This window comes from Seriola lalandi, unplaced genomic scaffold, assembly GCF_002814215.2.
Source record: "Seriola lalandi dorsalis isolate HSWRI2012SDOR001 ecotype SW California unplaced genomic scaffold, Sedor1 jcf7180002055006, whole genome shotgun sequence".
NCBI lineage: Eukaryota > Metazoa > Chordata > Actinopteri > Carangiformes > Carangidae > Seriola > Seriola lalandi.
The window spans coordinates 2,056,530-2,079,308 of NW_019525549.1; the positions used below are offsets into that span (position 1 = coordinate 2,056,530).

At 41.5% G+C, this 22,779-nt stretch overlaps 2 protein-coding genes across 2 annotated transcripts in view; both read right to left on the reverse strand.

Annotated features, from left to right (window-relative positions):
- The window catches only part of LOC111647625 (uncharacterized), a 52,529-nt gene extending 48,025 nt beyond the window's left edge, over positions 1 to 4,504 (reverse strand). The window contains exon 1 of the mRNA XM_023397257.2: positions 4,398 to 4,504. The gene's annotated coding sequence lies outside the window, so the exon portion shown is untranslated. The remainder of the gene's footprint in view (positions 1 to 4,397) is intronic.
- Positions 4,505 to 13,406: 8,902 nt separating this feature from the next.
- On the reverse strand, positions 13,407 to 22,496 carry tmem109 (transmembrane protein 109). Its single transcript, XM_023397222.2, has 3 exons — positions 22,201 to 22,496; positions 20,443 to 20,545; positions 13,407 to 14,479 (listed from the first exon to the last, which is right to left on the reverse strand). The coding sequence occupies exons 1-3, from the start codon at positions 22,369 to 22,371 to the stop codon at positions 14,106 to 14,108; spliced, it is 648 nt and encodes a 215-aa protein (XP_023252990.1). The 5' UTR covers positions 22,372 to 22,496; the 3' UTR covers positions 13,407 to 14,105.
- Between the last annotated feature and the right edge of the window lie 283 nt (positions 22,497 to 22,779).

Sequence of the window (22,779 nt, forward strand, 5' to 3'; positions counted from 1 at the left end):
GCCCCCCACTGCTGAAAAAAATCCTAAAGGAAACACTGAAACTGCTCTGTTCAAACATTCACACACGACACTCAGAGGATGAAATGAGATAACGTGTGAGGCTTCAAGACAAGTGATGCGATAACGTGCGAGGCTTCAACAGAACTGCTCATCTACTCTTTGAAATATGTTTCAAATAAATGCTTTAATTCCTGCAGGTTTAAAATGTGAGCTGAAGTCAGTGTTGTTTGTCTGATCATGTGATCTTTGACTCTCAGGACCAACACTAAAACATCCTGGCTCAGAGTAGACACCAACACAGACCCTAACAGAAGTTACTGACTGTGGGCAGTAACTTCTGTCTCTAGGGGTCTCAATCAAAACAATAACAAAAGATGGCATTGGGTGACATCATAAAGTAACGTGAGATCATGGGAGTTGTTGCCTTCACCATTATTACTGTCAGCTTCTCCTAGTTTGATTCCTTCAGTGTCAGTGGTTCAGCAGCTTTTTATCAGCAGCTGGATTCTCCACAGAGGTGTCCTCCTCTCCATAACAAACACACCAGGGGATTAAAACCAGTAGAAACACCAATAAAGCAGTTTACGTTTAAAGATCAGAGATTTGGGGTGGCGTAGTGGTCTAAGCAGGCGCCCCATGTGTAGAGGCTACAGTCCTTGCTGCAGTTGGCCCCGGTTCGAGTCCCGCATCGGACAGCCTTTACTGCATGTCATTCCCCCTCTCTCTGCCTCCCCATTTCCTGTCTCTCTCCACTATCCTGTCCAATAAAGGCACAAAAGCCCCAAAAAATATACTTTAAAAAAAAGATCAGAGATTCACCGACACTCTTGTGTGGACACAGGACAGGACGTCTCCAGCAGCTGGGAGCTGAGCTGTCTAACATGTCCTCAGCTTGTTTCTGTGATATCTTCAGATCCAGATGTCTGATGAATCCTTCATCTGGTTTAAATATAGAGTTGAAAACCACCAAGGTGTAAAAGGTTATGTGGCTTAGAATGAGATAAAAGTCAATGGTGAGCTTCATTCAGACAAACACAACACTGACACATGATAACAGACATTGACAGGCGACCAATGAAACGTTACCATGATTAAAGTCACAGATTTCTCTGGTTTGAGAACTGATTTTTTGGATTATCATTTTGGATTATCTAACACAACTCAACAACATAAAAAACATAGGTCTTTTCATTTTTAGACATTTTAATGTGGAAATTTTACAGCTTATAGCTTTTAGTGGCTCCGCCCTGATGACACCTCTCCACCCTTTAGTTTCAGTTTCTACACGAGCGGTTCCCTTTCATTAACCTCCTAGGACCTGGCGTCCACATATGTGGACCTCACATTTTGGGTTCTCTAGACCACAATACTAACTTTTTCTCAACAAGGGCCTGGTGACCACATATGAGGATATTATACTGCCACTCAGTAATCGAAATTTAAAACTAATGTCCTCATATGTGGACATCATTTTTCTCAGCTCCCAATCAGAATAAAGATCAAAGAGAAATTAAAAATGCATGCCATGCAAGAGTTCGGGTCTTAGGAGGTTAAAACAGAAAACAGACAGCAAAACCTGACCTTATTTAACCTCACATGAACTGCTTCTTAAGATGCAGCTCTAAAATAACTTTAAATGTAGTCTGAAGTTTAAAATTAGGATTTAAATCTGAACTATGAATCTGTTGCTGCTTTTGGTTTTGACAGTTTTTCAGCCACAAACACATTTTGTGACATAAACATATTGATAAGTCAGACATGACTGATTCAAATAAATCACATCCACCTGGCCGAAACTACCAACTGCTCAAATACTGTCTCTGCCACAGTAAAACTAGTGTGTATTCAGTGGGAGTGGATCTTCAATGAGCTGTCTGACCTGAGGAAGAGGCCTTGCCTTCAGTCCCATCGGTCCACTCAGTCTGCACCTGTCTGTTTTTCAGCTGCCGCCTTTCTATTCTGAGGCGGTGCTTCATCTTAGTTTAGCAGGTCTGCACCGATAAAGTTTCTCCAGCTGCGCTGCTCTGTACATGACAGTTCAGAGCTGCAACCATTCATCAATAACAGAAAATTCATTTGGCACATTTAATGGTTGACAGTCAAATAATTGTTTCTGTCTTTCTTTTTTTTTTTTTTACAGTTTCCAGCTTCTTAAAGGCGAGAAGCTTCAGCTTTTCTTTGTGAAGATCTTTGGATTGTTGTTATGAAGATTTTCTTCAATCTGTGAGAAGTCAGAACAGTCTTCACGCTTTCCTTTTATAGATCAAATGATTAAAGGTCCATATAGTATAAAGGTAGTTATACAACAGGTAGTTCCAACCAAGAAATCTGACTGGACAGAGTCATTCCATAACTGCTGATATATAGTACAACAGCACTGGGGCTTTTAACTACATATATCACTCCTCTTCACAGGTTTTCTATTAACCATTAATTAGCGTTACATTAAGGGTCGTTATCTCTCTTAGATCGTAACAAACAAAGATGAAAATATTTCCAGAAATAACATTTGAATTAAATGATGTCTGGTCGTCAGACGAGGCTGAAGGGAAGAAGCCTGGATACTTCAGCACACACCTGAGGTAATGTGTAGATGAAGTAGCAAGCTAGTGTGCACTGTGGAGGTCAGGACAATGTTTATGTGCTGCTTAGCAACAGTCCAGTACCAGTCCAGTTGGAAGAATTTGTGTTGGCGTTGCCAAATAAATGACGAAATAAATAAAAAAATCATAATCTGTTGTTGCTTATTTAACAACTATAGCGCTCGTAGAACTGCTGTATAAAAACAGTATCACGTACCCGACCTCAGTTGAAATGGTTACAATAATAAACATGCAGACTGCACCTACCGTCGTCACCATGGTTATTATGATAACGGTCATGGCTTGATTAGGTTTAGGAAAACATGGTGATTTTGTTAAAATAAGTACTTTTAGACGATCTTTGTTGTCATTGCTATGATAGTAACAACGAACGGTCATGGATAATAAAAACATCGTGGGAATCAAACACTGCTCTCCTGTGTCATATTCATCCACCCACCAGAACCTCCTCCTGCCGTGGACTTTGTCTCTCTTTATAGGCATACTACATCATGGCACTTTTCCCTTTGCTCTTGTCATCATTACTATAACCACAAGAAGTCGCCTAGCAACAAAACCTAACTATGATGTCATAATAACCCGCTACACAGATGACCTATGGGCCTGTTTCTTACAGGACAGTCTCATATGATTTAACTGGTTTGAATGTGGGACTGCATCGTTCATCTGAGAGGAAAATATAATATAGGCCTAATGTTAATGAAAAAAAAAACTCTCAACTTAAACTTTGTGGGAAATATGCTGGTGTTTCTGACAGCACCTCAAAGCCTCTCAGGCCTGAGCCATTAGAAGAAGAGGGGTGAGATGTTGATGTCCCCTCCCTTTGAGACCTGAGGCCTGTACTACAAAGCAGGATTAGAGGTTATCGAGGTAACTTCAGGTTTAACTCTGGGTTTTCAGTCCTATGACAGTGGTTCACTTCATATCGAGGTAAATCACCATGGTAACTTACACTGAACTCCTAACCTGCTCCGACGCAGGTTAACTGAGAGGATCACATTAAAACCTGTCAACAGCCAAACATTTGACCAATCAAATCATTGGAAAAACTGAGTCATTATTCTTACAGGATCCTGACAGGGACAAAAGAGTTTACAATAAAGTGATCAATAATAATGAGCAGTAGATATAAATATAAAAATGGGTCTATCCATGTGTGCACTCTGGTTTTAAAACAAAGCTTCTAAAAAAATGAACAGAGAGTTTATCACTGTAAATAGGCTTTAACTATTATAGCTTCATTTCAATTGAACAAACATCTTTAATCCAACAGGATTTCTGACAGTGTCGATGTTTTTACTCTCTTCATCATTGCAGCTCAGAATAACATGAGGAGAGTCTGTGACCACAGCATGGCCGCCGGCTCCCAGCTTCATGAGAGACTCTGCGCGCGACACACTGATGATAGTGTATTGTATAAAAAAAAAAAAAAAAAAAAAAAAAAACCGCCACACCCCTGCATTCTTCTACCGAGCCCGCGCTGCACGGGCGGGGAGGGGTGTGTGTGTGTGTGTGTGTGTGTGTGTGTGTGTGTGCGTGCGTGCGTGCGTGCGTGCGTACACACGCCCTATGAGCTCCAGAAGCCAGCGGCTCCGGTCAGTGAAGTCCCCGGCTCTGGTCACCCCACTCCCGGCCTCCTCCCTGCGGACACACCCTCCTCTGAACGCGGCTCCACACGGTTTGTCACGGTGGACGTTTGGGAACATAATGTCTCCGTTTGATTCGTATGCTGCAAAGCCGCACCCTTAACATTTAATACCCCCCTCAATGAAGTCCTCGGCCTTTGTGTCTTACCTTGTGTGTCACCCTTCAGGATCCGTTTGTCGGGGATAGCTAGAGCACTGTGATACTCAGTGAGCCCAACTGCATCGACCTCTCTGCCCGGACTAGTAGAGAGGAGGGGGTGGAGGGTGGAGCAGCAGCCGAGGAGTGCTGCCTTCAGGTACCATCGGAAAACATTGATATGATCTGGCAGGAAATTCATGATGACAGATGATATTTCTCCTAACGGAAGTATAGAGTGAATCCTCAGAGGTTTGTGCAGTGTGCATAATGTTGATAGACATGAAATCAAATATGAACAGGATTGAAATTGCAGCTACACACCTCTAGAAGCCCCCAGAGATCAACTTCCAGTGAGTACAGGTGTCCACACAGCAGATCAGCTGATTTATGTGTTTTGTTTTTTAAAATTAAGTTTGGGTCAGTGTTAGTCGGCTAGTTTTGCAGCTCTAGTTCATTTCATTACTGTTGAAAGGAGTCAAAACATCTATTGGAATGATTCTGTCTCTGTTTCAGAATAAAGAACATCACTGAGAGCTGAGAACCATCATGACACGTGCACCTGCACAATGATACCAAAGTGAGTATAAGTTTCTATTCTATTGTTATTTAAGTCCATACCTTGTGTGCCTGGTTCTGACACGCCCCACATCGTCATTGTGTTCAGTATACAGTATGCTAAATGTTCAATGGCATTTTCCCACATTTAAAAAATCCTTTTGATTTATTTCATATTTGTCAATTCAAATATCTGGGACAGTAATGTATTTAATGAAAATACCTGGGTTCCGTGACAGCTACATTTGTGGGCATTGAAATTCTGCAGTGTGTGGAAATATTATATTGAACTATTTCATAAGAGTCACACCATGTAGCCTAGCAGAGAGTACTCACAAATAAAAGCTTCACTTTCACATTTTTGCACTAATTTTACTTTCAATTTGGTGACAGTGACTTTAGTAATAAATATATTTAAATACGAGTAAAACTAAAAAGACTTTGGTGGATCAAAGTAGTAACACTATGACAGATAAATCATCATTGACAAAATCTCAGTGTGAAAAATGACAAATCAACACATTTTATTTGATTTGCTCCACTGTAAATAAGTAGTACAAGAATACATAAAAGATGTGCTTTATGAAAACGTTTCAATATAAAAAGGTAAAGTAAAGCCATTTTGATAATTTTATCTGACAAGTTGTAATATCTCTCACATGCAACATAAATTTCTTATTAAAAATGCTCAAAAAATAGGTTCAACTAAATATTTTGTCCAATTGTGATTCATCCAATGTGATTTTAAGCCCTAAAGCTTTTAACTGAATGACTCGTTTTCCCTTTAACATCACAAATAATTCAATCAACACAAATTATCCTTGACATCAACGATCGTAGGTTTAACACCATCTTATTTTTCAGAACATTATCTTCATTGTTTTGTCTTTTTTTTTTCTGTTGCCATTTGTTTAAAACCATGGTTTCAAGTCCTGAAGAAGTATTATTACCCGTCCATGAAGTCCACTGGCATAGCATTACCCGATCCAAAATGCTGTTTGCTTGTTCTCATAGCCCAGAGACATAATGGGAGTGACACTAATGTCACTCCCAAAATATTCAGTGGGCTGCATAACACGAAAATAACCCAGAAGCCAAACACTTTTTTGCATATGCGCCGGGCCAGCAATTTCTAAAGAACTGAACGGGTGCCATTTTTAGATCTGAGATCCAGGTCATATAATACATCCATGAGATACACTCGGGATGGAGCCAATAGTTAGAGAAAATGATCAGCTTGGAACAGCATGATGGCGTGAGGATAGTGTGTGGAGTAAACAGTGATAAAAGCCCCAGGGAAGCTCAGACAAAGGCACTTACTAGTCCCCGGTCCCTCTCTACCTAACCAGCTTCCCCTCCTAACTCAGTAACGGATCTTCTGCTGAGCTGTCTTCACTGTCGGTAACACTAAAAGTTGTAAACAGCACCCTCCCACCACAGTGCCACAGCCAGCCCAGCCCCAGACAAAGCAGTTCAGTCTGTCTTACGCGCAGCCGGCCATTTAATGCCCACTTTTCTTTAGTGTGCTTTAAAAAGCAATAATATAAAATTTTCAAAAGAAATTGATTCTGGGTTGTCAGCACTTTCACTACTATCTGTATGGCAGATAAAGCTACGTGAGCCAGTGCTCAGCATGCAATGAATATTCATATGAACATGTGAGTGACCCATGTCACATCCGCCATGGCAAGATTCTGAGCATGGAGCTGTTCAGACAAGCAGGCAAAGACTTTCTGCTCATGGTGGATCATTATTTGGATTTCTGGGAAATAGAGCTGCTCCCAGATCTCTCAGCAGAAACGACAGTACTGAGGTGCAAAGCCCAGTTTGCACAGCACAGGCAGCCTGACCATGTGATTACAGACTGTGGATCCCAGTTTGCCTGTGAAACATTTAGGCACAGCTGAGTCGGCTGTGAAGATAGTAAAAAACCTGTGCAAGAAGGCAGCCAGTGCAGGTAAGGACCCATGGATAGCCATTCTACAGTGGAGAGACACACCCACAGAGGGAATGAATAGCAGTCCAGCTCAAAGACTGATGGCTCAGAGACTGAGAACCCCTCCCTGAGTTTCTGGCACTCTTGGAGCCAAGCATTATCACAGGAGTCACTGAGAAGCTGCAGGTTAAAAACCAAACAGCAAAATTCTGGTATGACAAGTCGGTCAGAGACCTGCCCAAGCTGTCTATTGGCCAAGATATCAGAATGAAGCCTCTACCTGGAGACAGGACTGGCAGGTGGAGCAGAGGAGTGTGTCTGCAACAGGTGGGCCCCAGATCATACCTGGACGATGTAGAGGGGACAATCGAGTGGACTTGAGACCAGCAGAGACGGAGGCTTTAGGTAGTCCTACTGAGCAACTCAGCAAGCAGCGGAATAGCCTGACCCAAACCATGGTGGACAAGGATGGTGAGGCTGTGGACAGTGACACAGAATACCAAGAGCCGGGTAGGCTGAGCTGCCCCAGCCCATAAGCTCACCACCCACAGCATGCTATAGGACAACTAGCAGCAGGCTGGTGAAAGCTCCAAACAGTAAACTTATAAAAACAGACTTGGTTCGGAGTTCTAGAGATTTTTATACAAATTACCTATGCAAACACTAACTGTCTGAGCAGAGAATGTCCTCATGTCAACTCCAAACGGTTGTAGACCTTCAGCTGTTTCTCATTAGCTAAAGCAGAATTAGATGCAGTGGAGCATGTGGAACAATGGACTATGTTCGTCTGGGTTTTTCCACAAACAGTGGACAAGACAAAGGCTCTATCAAAAAGAAATCAATATGTTCTGGACAGAGGTTCCGCTTTATGGACAGGTGGCACACTCCTGCCGTCACGGTGACACAATCATCGGGAGGACGTTGTGTCCAGTGACTGGACATTGTCCACAAAGTGAGAGATTCAGATTGAAAGTATCTGTCACTTTGATTATTACTCTGAACAATTATCTGCTTCTCAACTGTTAATAATGACATTGTGCAACCTTTTTACTGTGTTAGCATGCAAACATTTGTTTTGCAGGTATTCTGGTCAAACCTATGGTGGCCCTGAAGCTCAACACACACAGCTTCAGAAAACACAAAACACACAACTTCAGAAAACATCTTCATTAGTTTGACACATGAGCTGTAAATACTGTTTACAATACATTACAACAATACATAAACGAGTCAAGATGTTTCAGACAGAATATCCCATTGCACCTGAACTACTCCATATGCAAATGTAATATGTGCACATATAATAATTTTTCCATACATTAAATATATGACCATATATAGTACATCTAGAAATTCTAAATCAAACCTGTTAAAAAATTGAATTATTTCAAATATTTATGTTTATTTATATGCTTATACTATGGACCTATTTTATATATATATATATATATACTACTAGGCTACTGTATATCATTGCAAAACCTGTCAATATATATTGATATTATATATGTACAGTAAATACAAAGTATATTATGTGTAAAGTTAATAAGAAAAACATCTATAACTTTTTCATTTATATTAAAAATTATAAAGTATGTTCTTTTAATAAACTCACATTTATAAATTATTATGTATGTATCACAAATATCTTATGTTGCATAATATAGATATTTTTTGTACTATGTGTATTTCATATGTTATAAACTGATATCTTCATATATCCAGAGGATGTATATATGTGACAATAATATATGGACATATGTCATTTATTACATTTCTGTGTGGGACTACACTGGATATTTAGAAATACAAATACAACCTTATATTTGTCTAGATGATCAGTCACAGTAACTTGATCTTAGCACAACACAAAGTATAATATTTAATTCACAGTTTAAGTAGGACAGCTCATGGGTGTACATGTAGTTCACAGCTTCACTGCTGCATGCTGACTATCCTCTCAGCTGGAGGGTGTCAGGCAGGGACTCGAAGCAGGACTCAGATGCAGAGATTTTAGAAAACAATAGGCTTTTATTAAATTCACCGAAGACCTCAGACAGAGTGATAAACAAAATGGCTATGAAAAAGACTAGACACTAACTCTGAATCCTGAGGAACGAAAAACAGTCCAGGAGGAGGAAAAATGCTCTAATCAAAAGAAACAAACCGATTAACACAAAACGCTCCGTACGGAGGGAAAAACCTGACTATATAAAAATAAACCAAAATAATCTACTCACGCTCCTAAGCGGAGGATCTAGAATAATTAATAACTAGGCTACATGAATATAAAAATCACTCATACCCAGGAAAAACTAAGATCTATGGAAATAGGGAAGAAATACAAACAAAAATTAACTCTTAAAGAAAAAACAAAAGGGCTATGAACCTAAACTATGGCAAGAATTTACAAACAAAAAATCACTCTCAACAAGGAAAAACAAAAGGCTATGAACTTTAGCTATGGGAAAATTTACAAACAAAAAAATCACTCTTCTCGAGGTACATAAAGCTTACTTTGGCGATTACTATGGCTGTGGACATGGACAAAGGCTCGGGTGCAGGACGAGGACGAAGACACTCTGGCACAAGACAAGGGGAACACAGACTATTTAAACACATGGAGGGAAATAGGGCACAGGGGGAAACACTTAGGGCAATCAGACTGACATATGAGGAAGGGCAAGTGACCTGAAACGAGAGGAGAATTACTTTTCAAAATAAAACTGGAAATGACAGGACAAAACAAACCCAGGACAAGACAACCTCACCACGGTGTGACAGAGGGCAGATGGGGTAACTGAGAAAGTGCAACATCTTCTTCAATTGAGTAACATAATAGGGGCAAATAAAATGTCATGCACCTTTTTTTCTTAGGAAAATTCCTGGTAACTGGATCTGGTAGTAATTTAAAACACATTTCCTGCTGTTTGGTTTTTTTTTTTTACACCACCTTACCTCAGGAAACTGCTCACTGCATGATCCTACTACCTACTACCGCCATCAGATTGTACAACACCTCAGCCAAAGGAACTGGAATAATTTAATTATTATTGTTTCTTATTTATAATTAACTGTTGTTATTATTATTATTATTATTACCAATGAGCTACTGGACACATGGATTTCCCCTCAGGGGATAACTAAAGTATCTATCTATCTATCTAGTCCTGATTAGTGAGATTGAGCTGCTTTGAAATCCAACAATGCATCAAGAGCAGTGTAGAACAGTTTAACGAAACAGGAAGTGATTATTAGAAGAATGTCTGTTTCATAACACCATGTATCTCAAATGTTTGTAGGTGTGACTGGAGACCCACAGGCCAACCACGCCCTGTAGGCCTCCTTCTTCAGTCTGACGGCTTCCCCCACCTCTGGTGTCCACCAGCGGGTACGGGGGTTACCGCCATGACTGGCCCCAGCTAACTTGCGGCCGCAGCTCGCAACAGCCCAGATAAAATGTCATGCACCCTTTTTCCGAGGAAAATCCCTTGTAACTGCAGGTGTAGCGCAAGTGATGTAAAGGTGGAGAGGAGCCTGTATGTACATAATACCATAGTATGAAGCAATGAGTGCAGATGTTTCTGATCTTTATTTTCATTAGCTGTTGAGCTCAAACAAACAGCTTGACATTGTGAAAATGACACCTTCACCCACAGAGAGGTCATGCAATAACACCATAGACTGTATATAAAAATGGATGTAGGCTGCAGGGCTGAGAAGTGAAGCTAATGAGGAAGTGACTTTAAGTGCAATACTACTGAGGGCCACTAGGGGCTGGCTCCAAAAAAACTCTGGCTCCAATACACAGCCATTCAAAGAACACCAACTTCTAAATTGAAATACTAAAGCCTAATATCTAATTAATTAGATGATTATTTTCAGTTGGACCACCAGAACACCAAATGAGGTGTGAATTTAGCCCATAATGAGTTGTGGAAAAAGTCAGGACTGGACTCACTGGTCAGGACTGGTCTCACTGGAATCATTAGTCAGACGGGTCTCACCGGACTCACTGGTCAGGACTGATTTGACTAGTCAGGACTGGTGTCACTGGTCAGGACTGGGCTCGCTGGTCTCACTGGACTCACTGGTTAGAACTGGTTTCACTGGTCAGGACTGGACTCACTTGACTCACTGATCTCACTGGTCAGGACTCGTCTCACTGGACTCACTGATCTCACTGGTCAGGACTGGATTCACTGGACTCACTGATCTCACTGGTCAGGACTGGTGTCATTGGTCAGGTCTGGGCTCACTGGTCTCACCAGACTCACTGGTTAGAACTGGTCTCACTGGTCAGGACTGGACTCACTGGACTCATAGGTCAGGACTGGTCCCAGTGGTCAGGACAAGTTTCACTGGACTCATGGGTCAGGACTGGACTTACTGGTCAGGACTGGACACACTGGTCAGGACTAGTCTCACTGGACTCACTGGTCAGGTCTGGTCTCACTGGACTCACTGGTCAGGACTGGATTTACTGGAATCACTGGACTAACAGATCAGGACTGGACTCACTGGACTCACTGGTCTCACTGGTCTCACCGGACTCAACGGTTAGGACTGGACTAACTGGTCAGGATGGGATTCACTGGACTCACTGATCTCACTGGTCAGGACTGGACTCACTGGTCTCACTGGTCAGGACTGGGTTCACTGGTCTCACCGGACTCACTGGTCAGGACTGGTCTCACTGGTCAGGACTGGACTCACTGGTCTCACTGGTCAGGACTGGGCTCACTGGTCTCACCGGACTCACTGGTTAGGAATGGTCCAGTAAGTCCAGTCCTGACCAATGAGCCAGGACTCGTCTCACTGGACTCACTGATCTCACTTGTCAGGACTAGTCTCACAGGACTCACAGGTCAGGACTGGTCTCACTGGTCAGGACTGGACTCACTGGTTGGGACTGGACTAACTGGTCAGGACTGGATTCACTGGACTCACAGGACTCACAGGTCTCAGTGGTCAGGACAAGTTTCCCTGGACTCATGGGTCAGGACTGGACTTACTGGTCAGGACTGGACACACTGGTCAGGACTAGTCTCACTGGACTCACTGGTCAGGTCTGGTCTCACTGGACTCACTGGTCAGGACTGGATTCACTGGTCAGGAATGGACTCACTGGTCTCACTGGTCAGGACTGGGCTCACTGGTTGGGACTGGACTATCTGGTCAGGTCTGGATTCACTGAACTCACTGGACTCACTGTTCAGGAGTGATCTCACTGGTCAGGACTGGTCTCACTGGTCAGGACTAGTCTCACTGGACTCACTGGACAGGACTGGACTCACTGGTCAGGTCTGGTCTCATTGGATTCTTTGGAATCACTGGACTAACGGATCAGGACTGGTCTCACTGGTCAGGACTGGACTCACTGGTCAGGAATGGACTCACTGGTCTCACTGGTCAGGACTGGGCTCACTGGTCTCACTGGTCTCACTGGTTGGGACTGGACTAACTGGTCAGGTCTGGATTCACTGGACTCACTGGACTCACTGTTCAGGAGTGATCTCACTGGTCAGGACTGGACTCACTGGTCAGGACTGGACTTACTGGACCAGTCCTGACCAGTGAGTCCAGTGAGTCCAGTCCTGACCAGTGAGACTAGTAAAAGTGACATGGACACACCCTGAATGCACCACGAGCTTCAGACTGTTAAAATAGATGTTTGAAATGACTTAATACTTGAACCTTCTTCTGATCACATGATGCTGATGTAATATTGTTTGCAGACATTTTAATTTCCAGTAGGAAGTTCAAGTTCAGGCCTTGAGAACCTAAAGCTCTATGCTTCTCATGTGTGTCTGGAGCTAGGTCCAGCTCTGTGCCCACATCCACCAGACTCATTAATGTCTTAGTCAGTTTGGGCGTGATTTCACTGACACCACTCAGCTCTTAGAAGACCTGTTAGACACTTGTGTGACAATGTCTGAGCTGCACTTATTTTTCCTACTGTGAAGTTGTTTAAAGTCGAGTTGAGTGTAGTGTGTGGAAAAAGAGAGAACACTGGAAATTTAAATTAATGTAGACAAATTTAGGTGATGAAAAAAGGATTTCTATCAGTTGTTTGTGTTTCTGGAGACATCGTCTGGGTTTTTTAAAGAAGCTGTGTGACTCCCAACGTAAGATGAACTAGAATCAACTTGTCGTGGTTGTATCACTCCCGACTCAGACTAGTTCCAGGTTACATCCCTGTTTATCCTGACACATGTAAAATATGAACCATTTGTGTGAAATTTTGTCATAATCTCTGTCTGAAGTCTTGAGTAATAGCTGAAAAGTGTTTTCTGAGGTCACCACACCCAGACCTTTGACCTTGGACCACCAAGATCTAATGAGTTAATTCTTGAGTCCATGTGAGTCTTTGTGCCAAATTTGAAGAAGTTCCGTCAAGGTGTTACTGAGATATCATGTCCACGAGAATGTGACAGATGTATGGACAACCTGAAAACAAAATGGGAGCTGCTCTATAACAAACTGAGGTCAGTCCAGTCTTCTCTAGCTGGATCTTTACATCTGTGAAACATTAGATTGAATTTTTATTAGAATATGGAAATAGCATTTCTCCATGCACATTCATCTCAAAAGATATAAAAAGTCTCTGGCTTTGGACCTCGCAAACAGCTTTAAATACAATAGTACTGTGTGACCAACTACATGACAGGCACAGACACTTCCCACTCCACATGTAAGGCAAGGACAGCTTTTCAAATAACACTTGAAATGCCTGCTCTCTCTCTGCCCTGAAAGATTTACTGAGAACATCTAGAGTCTGTGTCATCACTGAGCTGGAATCAACTCAAGTGTCACAAACATAGTCACAGAGTCTCCTTCCTGAGTTACAGTGTGACAGGAGTGATGACCAGAGGTGTTTTTACTGAACATTATGATGTCACAGTGAAGTTTAACCTTTAACCTTTTCGATATAAAATGTCATTATTTCACCATTTTATTCTGTCAGACATTTGAGTTAAATTGTGTCATAATTAGTGAATTAATTCTTGAGTTATAACATGTCTGGTGAGGTCACAGTGACCTTTCATCCTTGAGTCCTGGTGAATGTTTGTACCAAATCTGAAGAAGCTCCTTCAGGTGTCACTGAGCGAGACGAACGAGGTGTCGTCGGCATGGTGATGTAGACGTGATGGTTTGTCTTCCTGCTGAGGGAGGAGAAAAGATTCACGGCACATCTGTGTTTTTACAGGAAGACGTACAGAGCTTCACTCCTCCATCCTCCTCCACCCCTCCATCTCTCTGAGCTGCCGCTCCAGGACCTTCAGCTGCTCCTCGAGGTGAGCCATTCTATCAGCCGCCTTAGAGCCCCACCCACTTCCAACGCCCAGCAGGACGCAGACGCACATCAGGCCGGCCAGTCGCACAGCCATGGCTTCTGTGCCCACGCTGTGGTCGCTCAGGATGAGCCCGAAACAGGCCAAGGCCACACCCACTTTCAGCAGCCACAGGGCCCGCCTCACAGTGGAGGCGACCAATCGGAAAGCGAGGGAGATGAGCCAGTAGCCAATGAGAGCCACGAGAACCCACTGAGCAACAAAGATCAGCCCATCTGGAGTCACTCTGCTGAGGGGGAGGACCACTGAGGAAAACATGAACACACGAACACACACTGTAGTTACAACACAGTGATACAGAAATATACATGAAATTACCATTATTATTATGTGCCTGCAATGCAATAGCATTGAAGGCATATATTATTATTCTAGCAGTTGATTTAACTTCTTCAGCATTGCTTCAGCCATCTCATTCAGCTCTCAGCATTCACACGCATTTTCAGTAGGAAACGCATTTCCTAGTTCGTCTTATTCCTCCTGTGTATCAAAATTTCAGGGCGTAACTAGTCCTGCAGCTTTGAGAAAACCCAGACAATATATATATCAATGCTCGATCAGGAATGGTGTGCTATGACTTTTCTAAGCGATTCGAGTAACCATGGCGATGTAAATGGTGATGAAAGGTGAAAAAAATCCCATACAGAATGAATGGGGAGATGTCTTCAAAACGACCAACTTTGGAGCTCTACTGCTGCATCATACTTCAACATAGAAAAATGGTTGAAATGTTAAATTGGTCACAAGACTTGAGACTCTTTTGGGTTAAATTGATATTCTGACAACTATTCCAGTTTACACAAAATTACGTTTTGTGTCATTTTTTGACTGTTTCAGAATTTATAATGGGGGTGTATTGCACAGAATGTTCAGCGCTAGAGTGGATGAAATCATCGCTAGAGTGGGAGAAGCTCTAGAATTCCTCTGAAAAAATTCTGTTTAGCTCTTATTTCATATTTCAATCTTCACACATCACGACTTCCTCGATAGTAGAGAAATTTGTCCTGTTTCATAGAATGTGTCTACCTAAGCAAAGGGATTTACAGAATTTGAACATGAGCCTCAAAGTGATTGGAGTATCCTGCACCTCTCCTATTGACTGCAATACAAATTCAGGAGCTCCCCAAAAATGCAACAAAAATGACATTTGTTTGTAACTCGCTCCTGTGTCCACATTTTTGGCTCTAGAAACACCAAATCCAAACATGCAGTGCATGAAGATTTTGTTCCAGCCATGGTCCACTCATGGTTCTGATACGAGTGACCGTTTTTTCACAAATAGTCATTTTAGAGGCTCACACACACACACACACACACACACACACACAAACACACACACACACACACACATTTATTTGTGATTTATTTCTACTGATGTCTTTTCGCTAATAGTAGTGACAGCGTTCATGTGGTGAAAAGCTGATGTCAGTATGGTGTTCCAACTCCAGTCAGTTTCTGTTACTGGTAGAGTTTATTGCTGCTCTGTCTGAACACAGTTAATGTTGCTGCTGTTTTCTTCATCACAGCGTCTGACTACCTGCTGTAATTTAAACTTACACTAGTTCTGCTCAAACACTCAGAGCTCTTTGCTCCTTTTAGTGACCTTCACTAACTCAGCAGTTGTTTACATGCAATTCAGATCTGCTAGTTACTTTAGCTTAGCAGTTAGCACTTGTTTCTCTCTCTCTCCCTCATTTGGTGCAGTGTTGCAACTTCAGTGTAGAGGATTGTGATATTTATTACATCTTCAGCGATGTCTGCTGTCTTTAGGCACAGCTACATTCGCTAACCAGAGCTAACAGCACACTCTAACTGCCATCCTTAAAAATTTTCAGACAAGCTCTTTTAAATCCCACAATTTCCAACCTTCATTGATAATTTTTATATCAAAATGTAGAGGGGTTTTTTTGTCCAGTATTTGGTCTCATTCTGATATGTTTTACAGTTTTTGAGGAAGTGATGGGAGTACCCTCCACCGCTCCCATTGACTGCAATACAAATTCAGGAGCAGGTTTTACTGGGCAGAAATTGGCAAAACTGATTCTGATTGGCTAATTAAACTCATTAATTCTTAGCCTTTTAACTCAGGTATGAGAGCAACTCTAAGATAAATCAATACAGTGTATTGTATATTTATTGGGTTTTCTTATTTTTTACAACAAAAATAATAATTAAACAAAACAAACATATGGACAATACCAACAGGCCAGAGCGCACAGGCCACAGGAAACATTCACATTACAGGCAAATCACAGATCACAAGAGCCCAGATTTATGAGTTCCCCTGCACAGTAATGGAAGAAAAGTCAGGTCCAAGATAGTTCAAGTAGGGCTGCCAGACTTTGTAGAACTGGTCTACTTTGTTATGTAGAATATTCGTAAGATATTCCGGAGGAACCAACTCAAATATGACCTCATACCAACTATTAACAGAAAGGCTCTTATCACTAATCCACTGTAACAATATATTTTTCCTAGCAGCAAAAGTAAGAATGTTATATAACCTTTTGCCAGCTATAGTGGTTAAACGTCTACTTGGGAGGCCCAAAATCAAACATATTGGATCCATTTCTATATCCCTATCAAATATTCTTTCCATTTCACATAGTATGTCAGACCAATACTTCTGTAATTTATGACACAACCATAGGCAATGGGTTAAGGTACCTATTTCGGTTTTACATTTAAGACACAGAGGAGGAAGTGATGGCTTAAAAGAATGCCTGCGATTAGGAGATATATGCAACCAATGTATTATTTTAAGCTGGATTGCTTTCGCCCGAGTACAGATGGATATCTTTTTAGCGTAACTCCAAATATCTTCCAACGTCTTCTCGCCAATAGTCACTGATAAGTCCTTCTCAAATACGTCTTTAATCCCGTGTGTATTAGTAGAAGACATACCACACATTACATAATAAAGCAAACTAAGAGACGCCTTCTCTGGATGTTGAAACAGCATTTTCTCAATAGCAGAAATCCCAGGATGTTCAATAATAGTCGTACTCATAGCTATTGCTATTAGCTATTACTAAGAGTACGACCATTATATTTAATGCCTTATTTGTAAAAAACTGAAAAAAGCTTGTTTAGGGAGCTGGTATTTCTTTATCAATTGTTCAAATGCCATTAAACTATTATCTGAGAATAAATCTCCCAGCTTGGTTATACCTTTGTTATGCCATTGCTGGAAGGAAGGGTCCAATTCCTGGCAAAAAATCTGGATCGTTAATTATTGGATTAAATGTAGAAGTCAATCTGAGCCTCCCCTCCACATGACGAGTTGACCGCCATGCCTTCAGAGAATTTATTGTTATTGGATTGGCACAGTTATCTCTTATGTTCTTAAAATTAAAAAAAGTCTTCCATTAATTGAGGTGCATCATTTGTCTGTTCCGAGGAGTACTGATTGGCATATTTCCTAAAGCAGTCGTTTAATGACTTATTTTCATACACCCTGCTGCCCTCTTTATTAATAATAGCTGCTATTGACTGGGACTCTTTTTTTAGCGAGGTATGCAAGACATTTCCCTGGTTTGTCACCGTGCTCATAAAACCTCTGTTTGGTATATCTAATTCTTTTCTCTGCCTCTTTAGTAAGGTGACAATTTAAAGCTGATCTGAGAGCAGATATTTCTTTCCATAAAGTAGGTGATTGAGAATTTATTTAAGCTTTTTCTTTAACTGACAGTTTACCCCCTAGAGACTTTTGTTTTTCTAAGTTCTGGCGCCTTTTAGTGGCGGAATATGATATGATCAAGCCTCTTACATAGGCTTTCCAAGTCTCCCATAAAAGTGAGGGATTATCTGTTGATTGTGAGTTAATAGAAAGAAAAGCCCTAAATTCAGTGGAGAGGTAAGATCTAAAAGTGTTATCTTTAAGATTAACAGTGTTAAGTCTCCATTGTCTAGACTGAGCCTTTGCTTGAGGAGAAGGAGCTATAGTTCTATGGGGAAATCTGTCTATAAGTGGATTCAACATACAATTAAAATCACCACCTACAATCACTGTATCAGCTCTCATTTCTGCAAGGTCTAAAAAAACTTTGGAAATAAAATCTGATGGATGAGCTGGCGGATAATAAACATTCATTAAAATCTCTTGTCCTTGTAAACTACCTTTAATTATAACGTAACACAATTAACCACTGTTTCTTCTGGTTGTAAATGACGATAGAAATACTTGTCCAAACATTCCCTGTTGTAAGTTTGAATGCTCTGTGCCATCAAGGTGGGTTTCTTGCACCAGTGCAATATCTATAGTTTCTCTTTTCAAGAAAGTATTTTCCTACGTTTTACGGGACTATGAATCCCTCGTATACATTATTCCAGGTGCAAACTCGTTGTTTATTTCCTATTATTTCAAACTCCTATTGTAGCAATATCCTGGCACACTCCTTTTAAAATACAGAGAAATACAAACAGCCAGCCTAACCATAGAAATAACACAAGTCCCATCTCACACCCGGCAATATGACAGTAGTCTACATGGCGAGTCGTAAGAAAAACAATTAAATAAAAAATAACACACAGTGATAAATAATATTATCATATGAGTACTCACATAAGGTTAGTAATATCAGTCCAATAACCAGAGCGTAAGGGGGAAAGAGAGAACTTCTCTGTCAGTACCTGTGCTAAGCCAGGCAGTTATCCAGACAGCTTAACCGAGCGAGTCTACAAATGACGCTGCCTCCCCCGGTGTATCAAAACCTCTTCTCTGTCCCGTTGACCGTCATCGTAAGCTTGGCAGGATACATCACCATGTAGTCAATACTCATCTTCTTCACATCATCAAAGGCCTTGCATTTCCTGACCACTGCCGCCAAATAATCACTGAAGAGATCCTTGGTCCAGTGTGTGCGAGCTGGTCTGGTTCCACACCAAGACGACGGGCTGCATTCATGACGCTTTGCTTGTCGCTGAAGTTGTGGAACTTTAAAATGATCGTCTGGGTCATTCATTGGAGCCGGGTTTTAGAGCCAAGGAACGGTGCGCATGATCTAGCTTGCTCCGTCCTGTTTTGGTGTCATTTTAAAATAATCAGGTATCCACTTTTCCATAAAAGTCACGGGATCTGCTCCTTCCACACCTTCAGCCAGTCCAACCACACGTATATTGCACCTGCGACCACGATTATCCAAATCCTCAATGTGCTCCAACATGCCGCTCACTTGTTTCTCCAGACCAGTCACTTTAGCCTGCAACGACTCCACTGTGGTATCCACCATAGTAATTCTGCTCTCCACCTCGAGCTCCTAGCACCTGTATTTGGGTTGTTTGGTCCCTTATAGCCGCAAGCACTGTGTCAACTTTATTGTTCTTTAATCATGTGACTGTAGATATTTTATTTCATTTGGAGAAAAAAAGTAGTGGAGCGTCGTTCTGGTGGCTCCGGCAGCTCTACACCTGTGGTTCCACCACAATGTTGCAGCAGTAAAAAAATGTTTATCTCTTTCATGTAAAACATGGTTGAATGTCTTTACATGGTCTTTATCAGTAATCTTTGTTGGTAAATGTGAGACGTTCATGTCACGTGTGTCTGCAGCTTTACAACATGCTTCAAAACCAGAAACAAGTGAATTTAGGTGACATCATTACGGTTTTGATCGGGGACTGGTGTGATTGAGTCAACTCGAGGGAAACTTTGATTATTGGTCAAATTTGCAGAAAAAGGCACACAGAATTCACGTGGATTGGTTGAATTTGCGTTAATTATTGTGATCGAGACATCGAGACTTTCTTGAGGGACTAATGTTATTCTAACAGATACAGATGAGACAAGCAGGACTTTAGATCTGAGGCATATTTTACTGCTGATAGTTTTCTCAGGCAGTGGATCGTCTCCCCACCGACACTTGGAGAATAATTCCAGATTTTTGCAATTTGGCGTCTCATTTTTATCTGATAATATTTCTGACTCTGGGAAAACTGTGAAATCACAAAAACAACACTGTTAGGAACGAAGAAGTTGGACCACCCGATACTTTATCTGAAGCACTTTATTCTCAGGTCAAAGTGAGTGAGAACATCTGTTAATAATCTCTCACTTTAATGTTGACTCGTTTTTTCTCTTAAAGACATCTCTTGTTTCTGACCCATCTGACTTCCAGCGATGTCACCGCAGATCATTCATGTGTTGAGTACAGTGTTGTTATTACTGATGGACGATGTCACAAGACAATGAGCCCACCTGTGTGCTGCTTACCTTGGACTCCAGCAGCCTGCAGGAAGTGTGATACATACTGCAGGAGCACGTTCAGACCACCGGCCAAACTCCCAGCAGCCACACCCAGGACTTGAGTGAAAGCCTGGAGGAGAGGGTTGGAGTGGGGGGTGGGGGTGGTGGTGGCAGGGTAAGTTAACGAAGGGTTAACACAGTGGACTCAGTCTGGTTTACCTACATCTACCTCACCTCTACCGTCAGTCTGATGCTGCTTTCTGATAAGGCTCCAGGCTGTAGTCTACAGCTTTATTGAGGGTTAATACATCATTTACTAATGTTTCAGTTATAAGTGATTAATGAGAACAACGTCTTGGTTGCCAGGTTGTGGCAAATCCTCCTCTAGCAGACACCTTGTGTATTTAGACCTTAGGAATGGACTGTCTGACCAGTGATCCTCTGGCTGCACGACCTCTGGACCAGGCTCCATCTAGAGACTGATTATTAAAACTCACAACTGCAGATACATTAACTTATACATAGAGTCTGACTGGCTGTGGGTCTGTGTGAAAAACCTAAAACAGTCCAAGTGTGGAAAGAACGATCAATCTAAAAGTGAAATTTTGTGAAGAAATTTCTGCTCTGTTTAAATCTAATGACACGACATGTAGATAAACCATTAAAAGTACTGAGGGTCTCTAATAATCCATCAGGTCTGTAGTTTGAAATATCAATCAACATTACATTATGTATTAGTGGTATTTATGTTTGTTTTAATTTATGTTTTTTATCTACTCAACATTATTGTAAATGAGGACTTTACACTCAAATAAAACACCTTAAGCACATTGAATTACATCAGTGTATGATAATGTGCTAAACAAATAAACCTGCCTTACTAGTCATTAATCTGAGTAATGACTTACTACCATTTATAACTGGTAGAGAAGAGTGACTCATTAATAAATGATGATGTGTTTCACACTTTACAATAAGACTCCCTTAGAAGGTCACCACCTGTGTTCTACCTGAGTGTTACAGTCCTGAAGAAGAGACCAACCAGCAGAAAGCATCTGCGTGTTAATATCTTATCAACAGCCTGCTGAGAGCAGGTCAAGGTAAACAACACTGCCAAGGCCTCAGAGGATGAATCTGATCATGTGATATGATCATGTGATCTGCCAGATGTAACTTATTGACCATTAAGATGCTGATGGTGGTTAATTTATAAATGTATTAATTATTAACTGAACAAACGTGATGAAGCAGCAGTGACAGGTGCTGATGATGGAGAAAACAGAGATGAGGCTGAAAAGTATAGATGCATGTGGTCTCACTATTTGGCAGGAAACAGGTCACTGCTGGCTTTTTTATCTAATGTGTTATAACAGCTTATAAATTATTTATAACTGTTAACAAGTTCATTCATAAACTAGTTATAAACCATTCATTAATCCTTTATAAGGGGAGTCTGATCATGAAGTGGAACCGAATGATCAGTGAAGCATTCTAGTAAATCAAGTACTGACCATAAATAAAACCATTGATTACTTATCAGAGTTCACACTGAACCTGAGGAGGCTGGAACCAGGAAGTCAGCTCTCCATGTGACTGACCTTGTAATTCAATTAATCAAAGTGTAGGTGATAATGATAATGTAAATAAAAGGATAAAGTTGCTGCTTTGACACTTTCAGTCTGTGTTGTTGAATAAAATTCACATTTCTGTTAAACACTTCTGTAAATCCGTATTTTGCGTCTCTCACAGTTTCACTTTGTAACTGACGTTAAACAACATTATTACCTTCTGTACCGACTGCACCGTCTGCTCCCCGGCCAGGTCAGCCAGAGCCGTCCGGAGCTCCTGGATCATCCCGGAGCGACTCTCGAACACCGTCTCTCCTGAAGCAGCATGGAGCACGGCGGCGAGCACATACAGCCCGCCGAGAGCTGCTCGCTCTGGGTGAGAGAACATACCGACAACTGAGGTACACCTGTGGACAACGAGCGGGAAATAGTAGCATCTGCAGGTAAACAGCCACCGAGGCCACAGCACAAAGTTTTTCCAACAGGATGTGGAAAAACTTGTTGTATGAATGAGAAAAGACGGCTGCCCCCTGCTGGGCTGACAGCGCTACAACTTCTACCTCTTCTTCGTTGGGGTTTTACGGCAGCTGACGTCCATTATGTCGCATTACTGCCTTCTTCTGGTGTAAATCACACATTACAATCTTGTAATTACTCTAAATAACCCTCCTGCTTTACTTTGAATTTCATTAATGTAAAGTTTTATTCCTAATGATATGTTTCATATTAAATTTTTTTTTTTTATTGTGGCCAAAGAGTAAAAGAGCAGATACCCAGTCCTGTCTCTTGCCTCATC

Excerpts from the sequence above, each read along its gene's own strand:
- tmem109 (XM_023397222.2), bottom strand. The coding sequence starts at position 22,371 with ATGTTCTCTCACCCAGAGCGAGCAGCTCTCGGCGGGCTGTATGTGCTC. Across the intron at positions 20,546-22,200 it reads CGGTGCAGTCGGTACAGAAG|GCTTTCACTCAAGTCCTGGG; the intron begins GTAATAATGTTG and ends CCTCTCCTCCAG. Across the intron at positions 14,480-20,442 it reads GCAGGCTGCTGGAGTCCAAG|TGGTCCTCCCCCTCAGCAGA; the intron begins GTAAGCAGCACA and ends TGTTTTCCTCAG.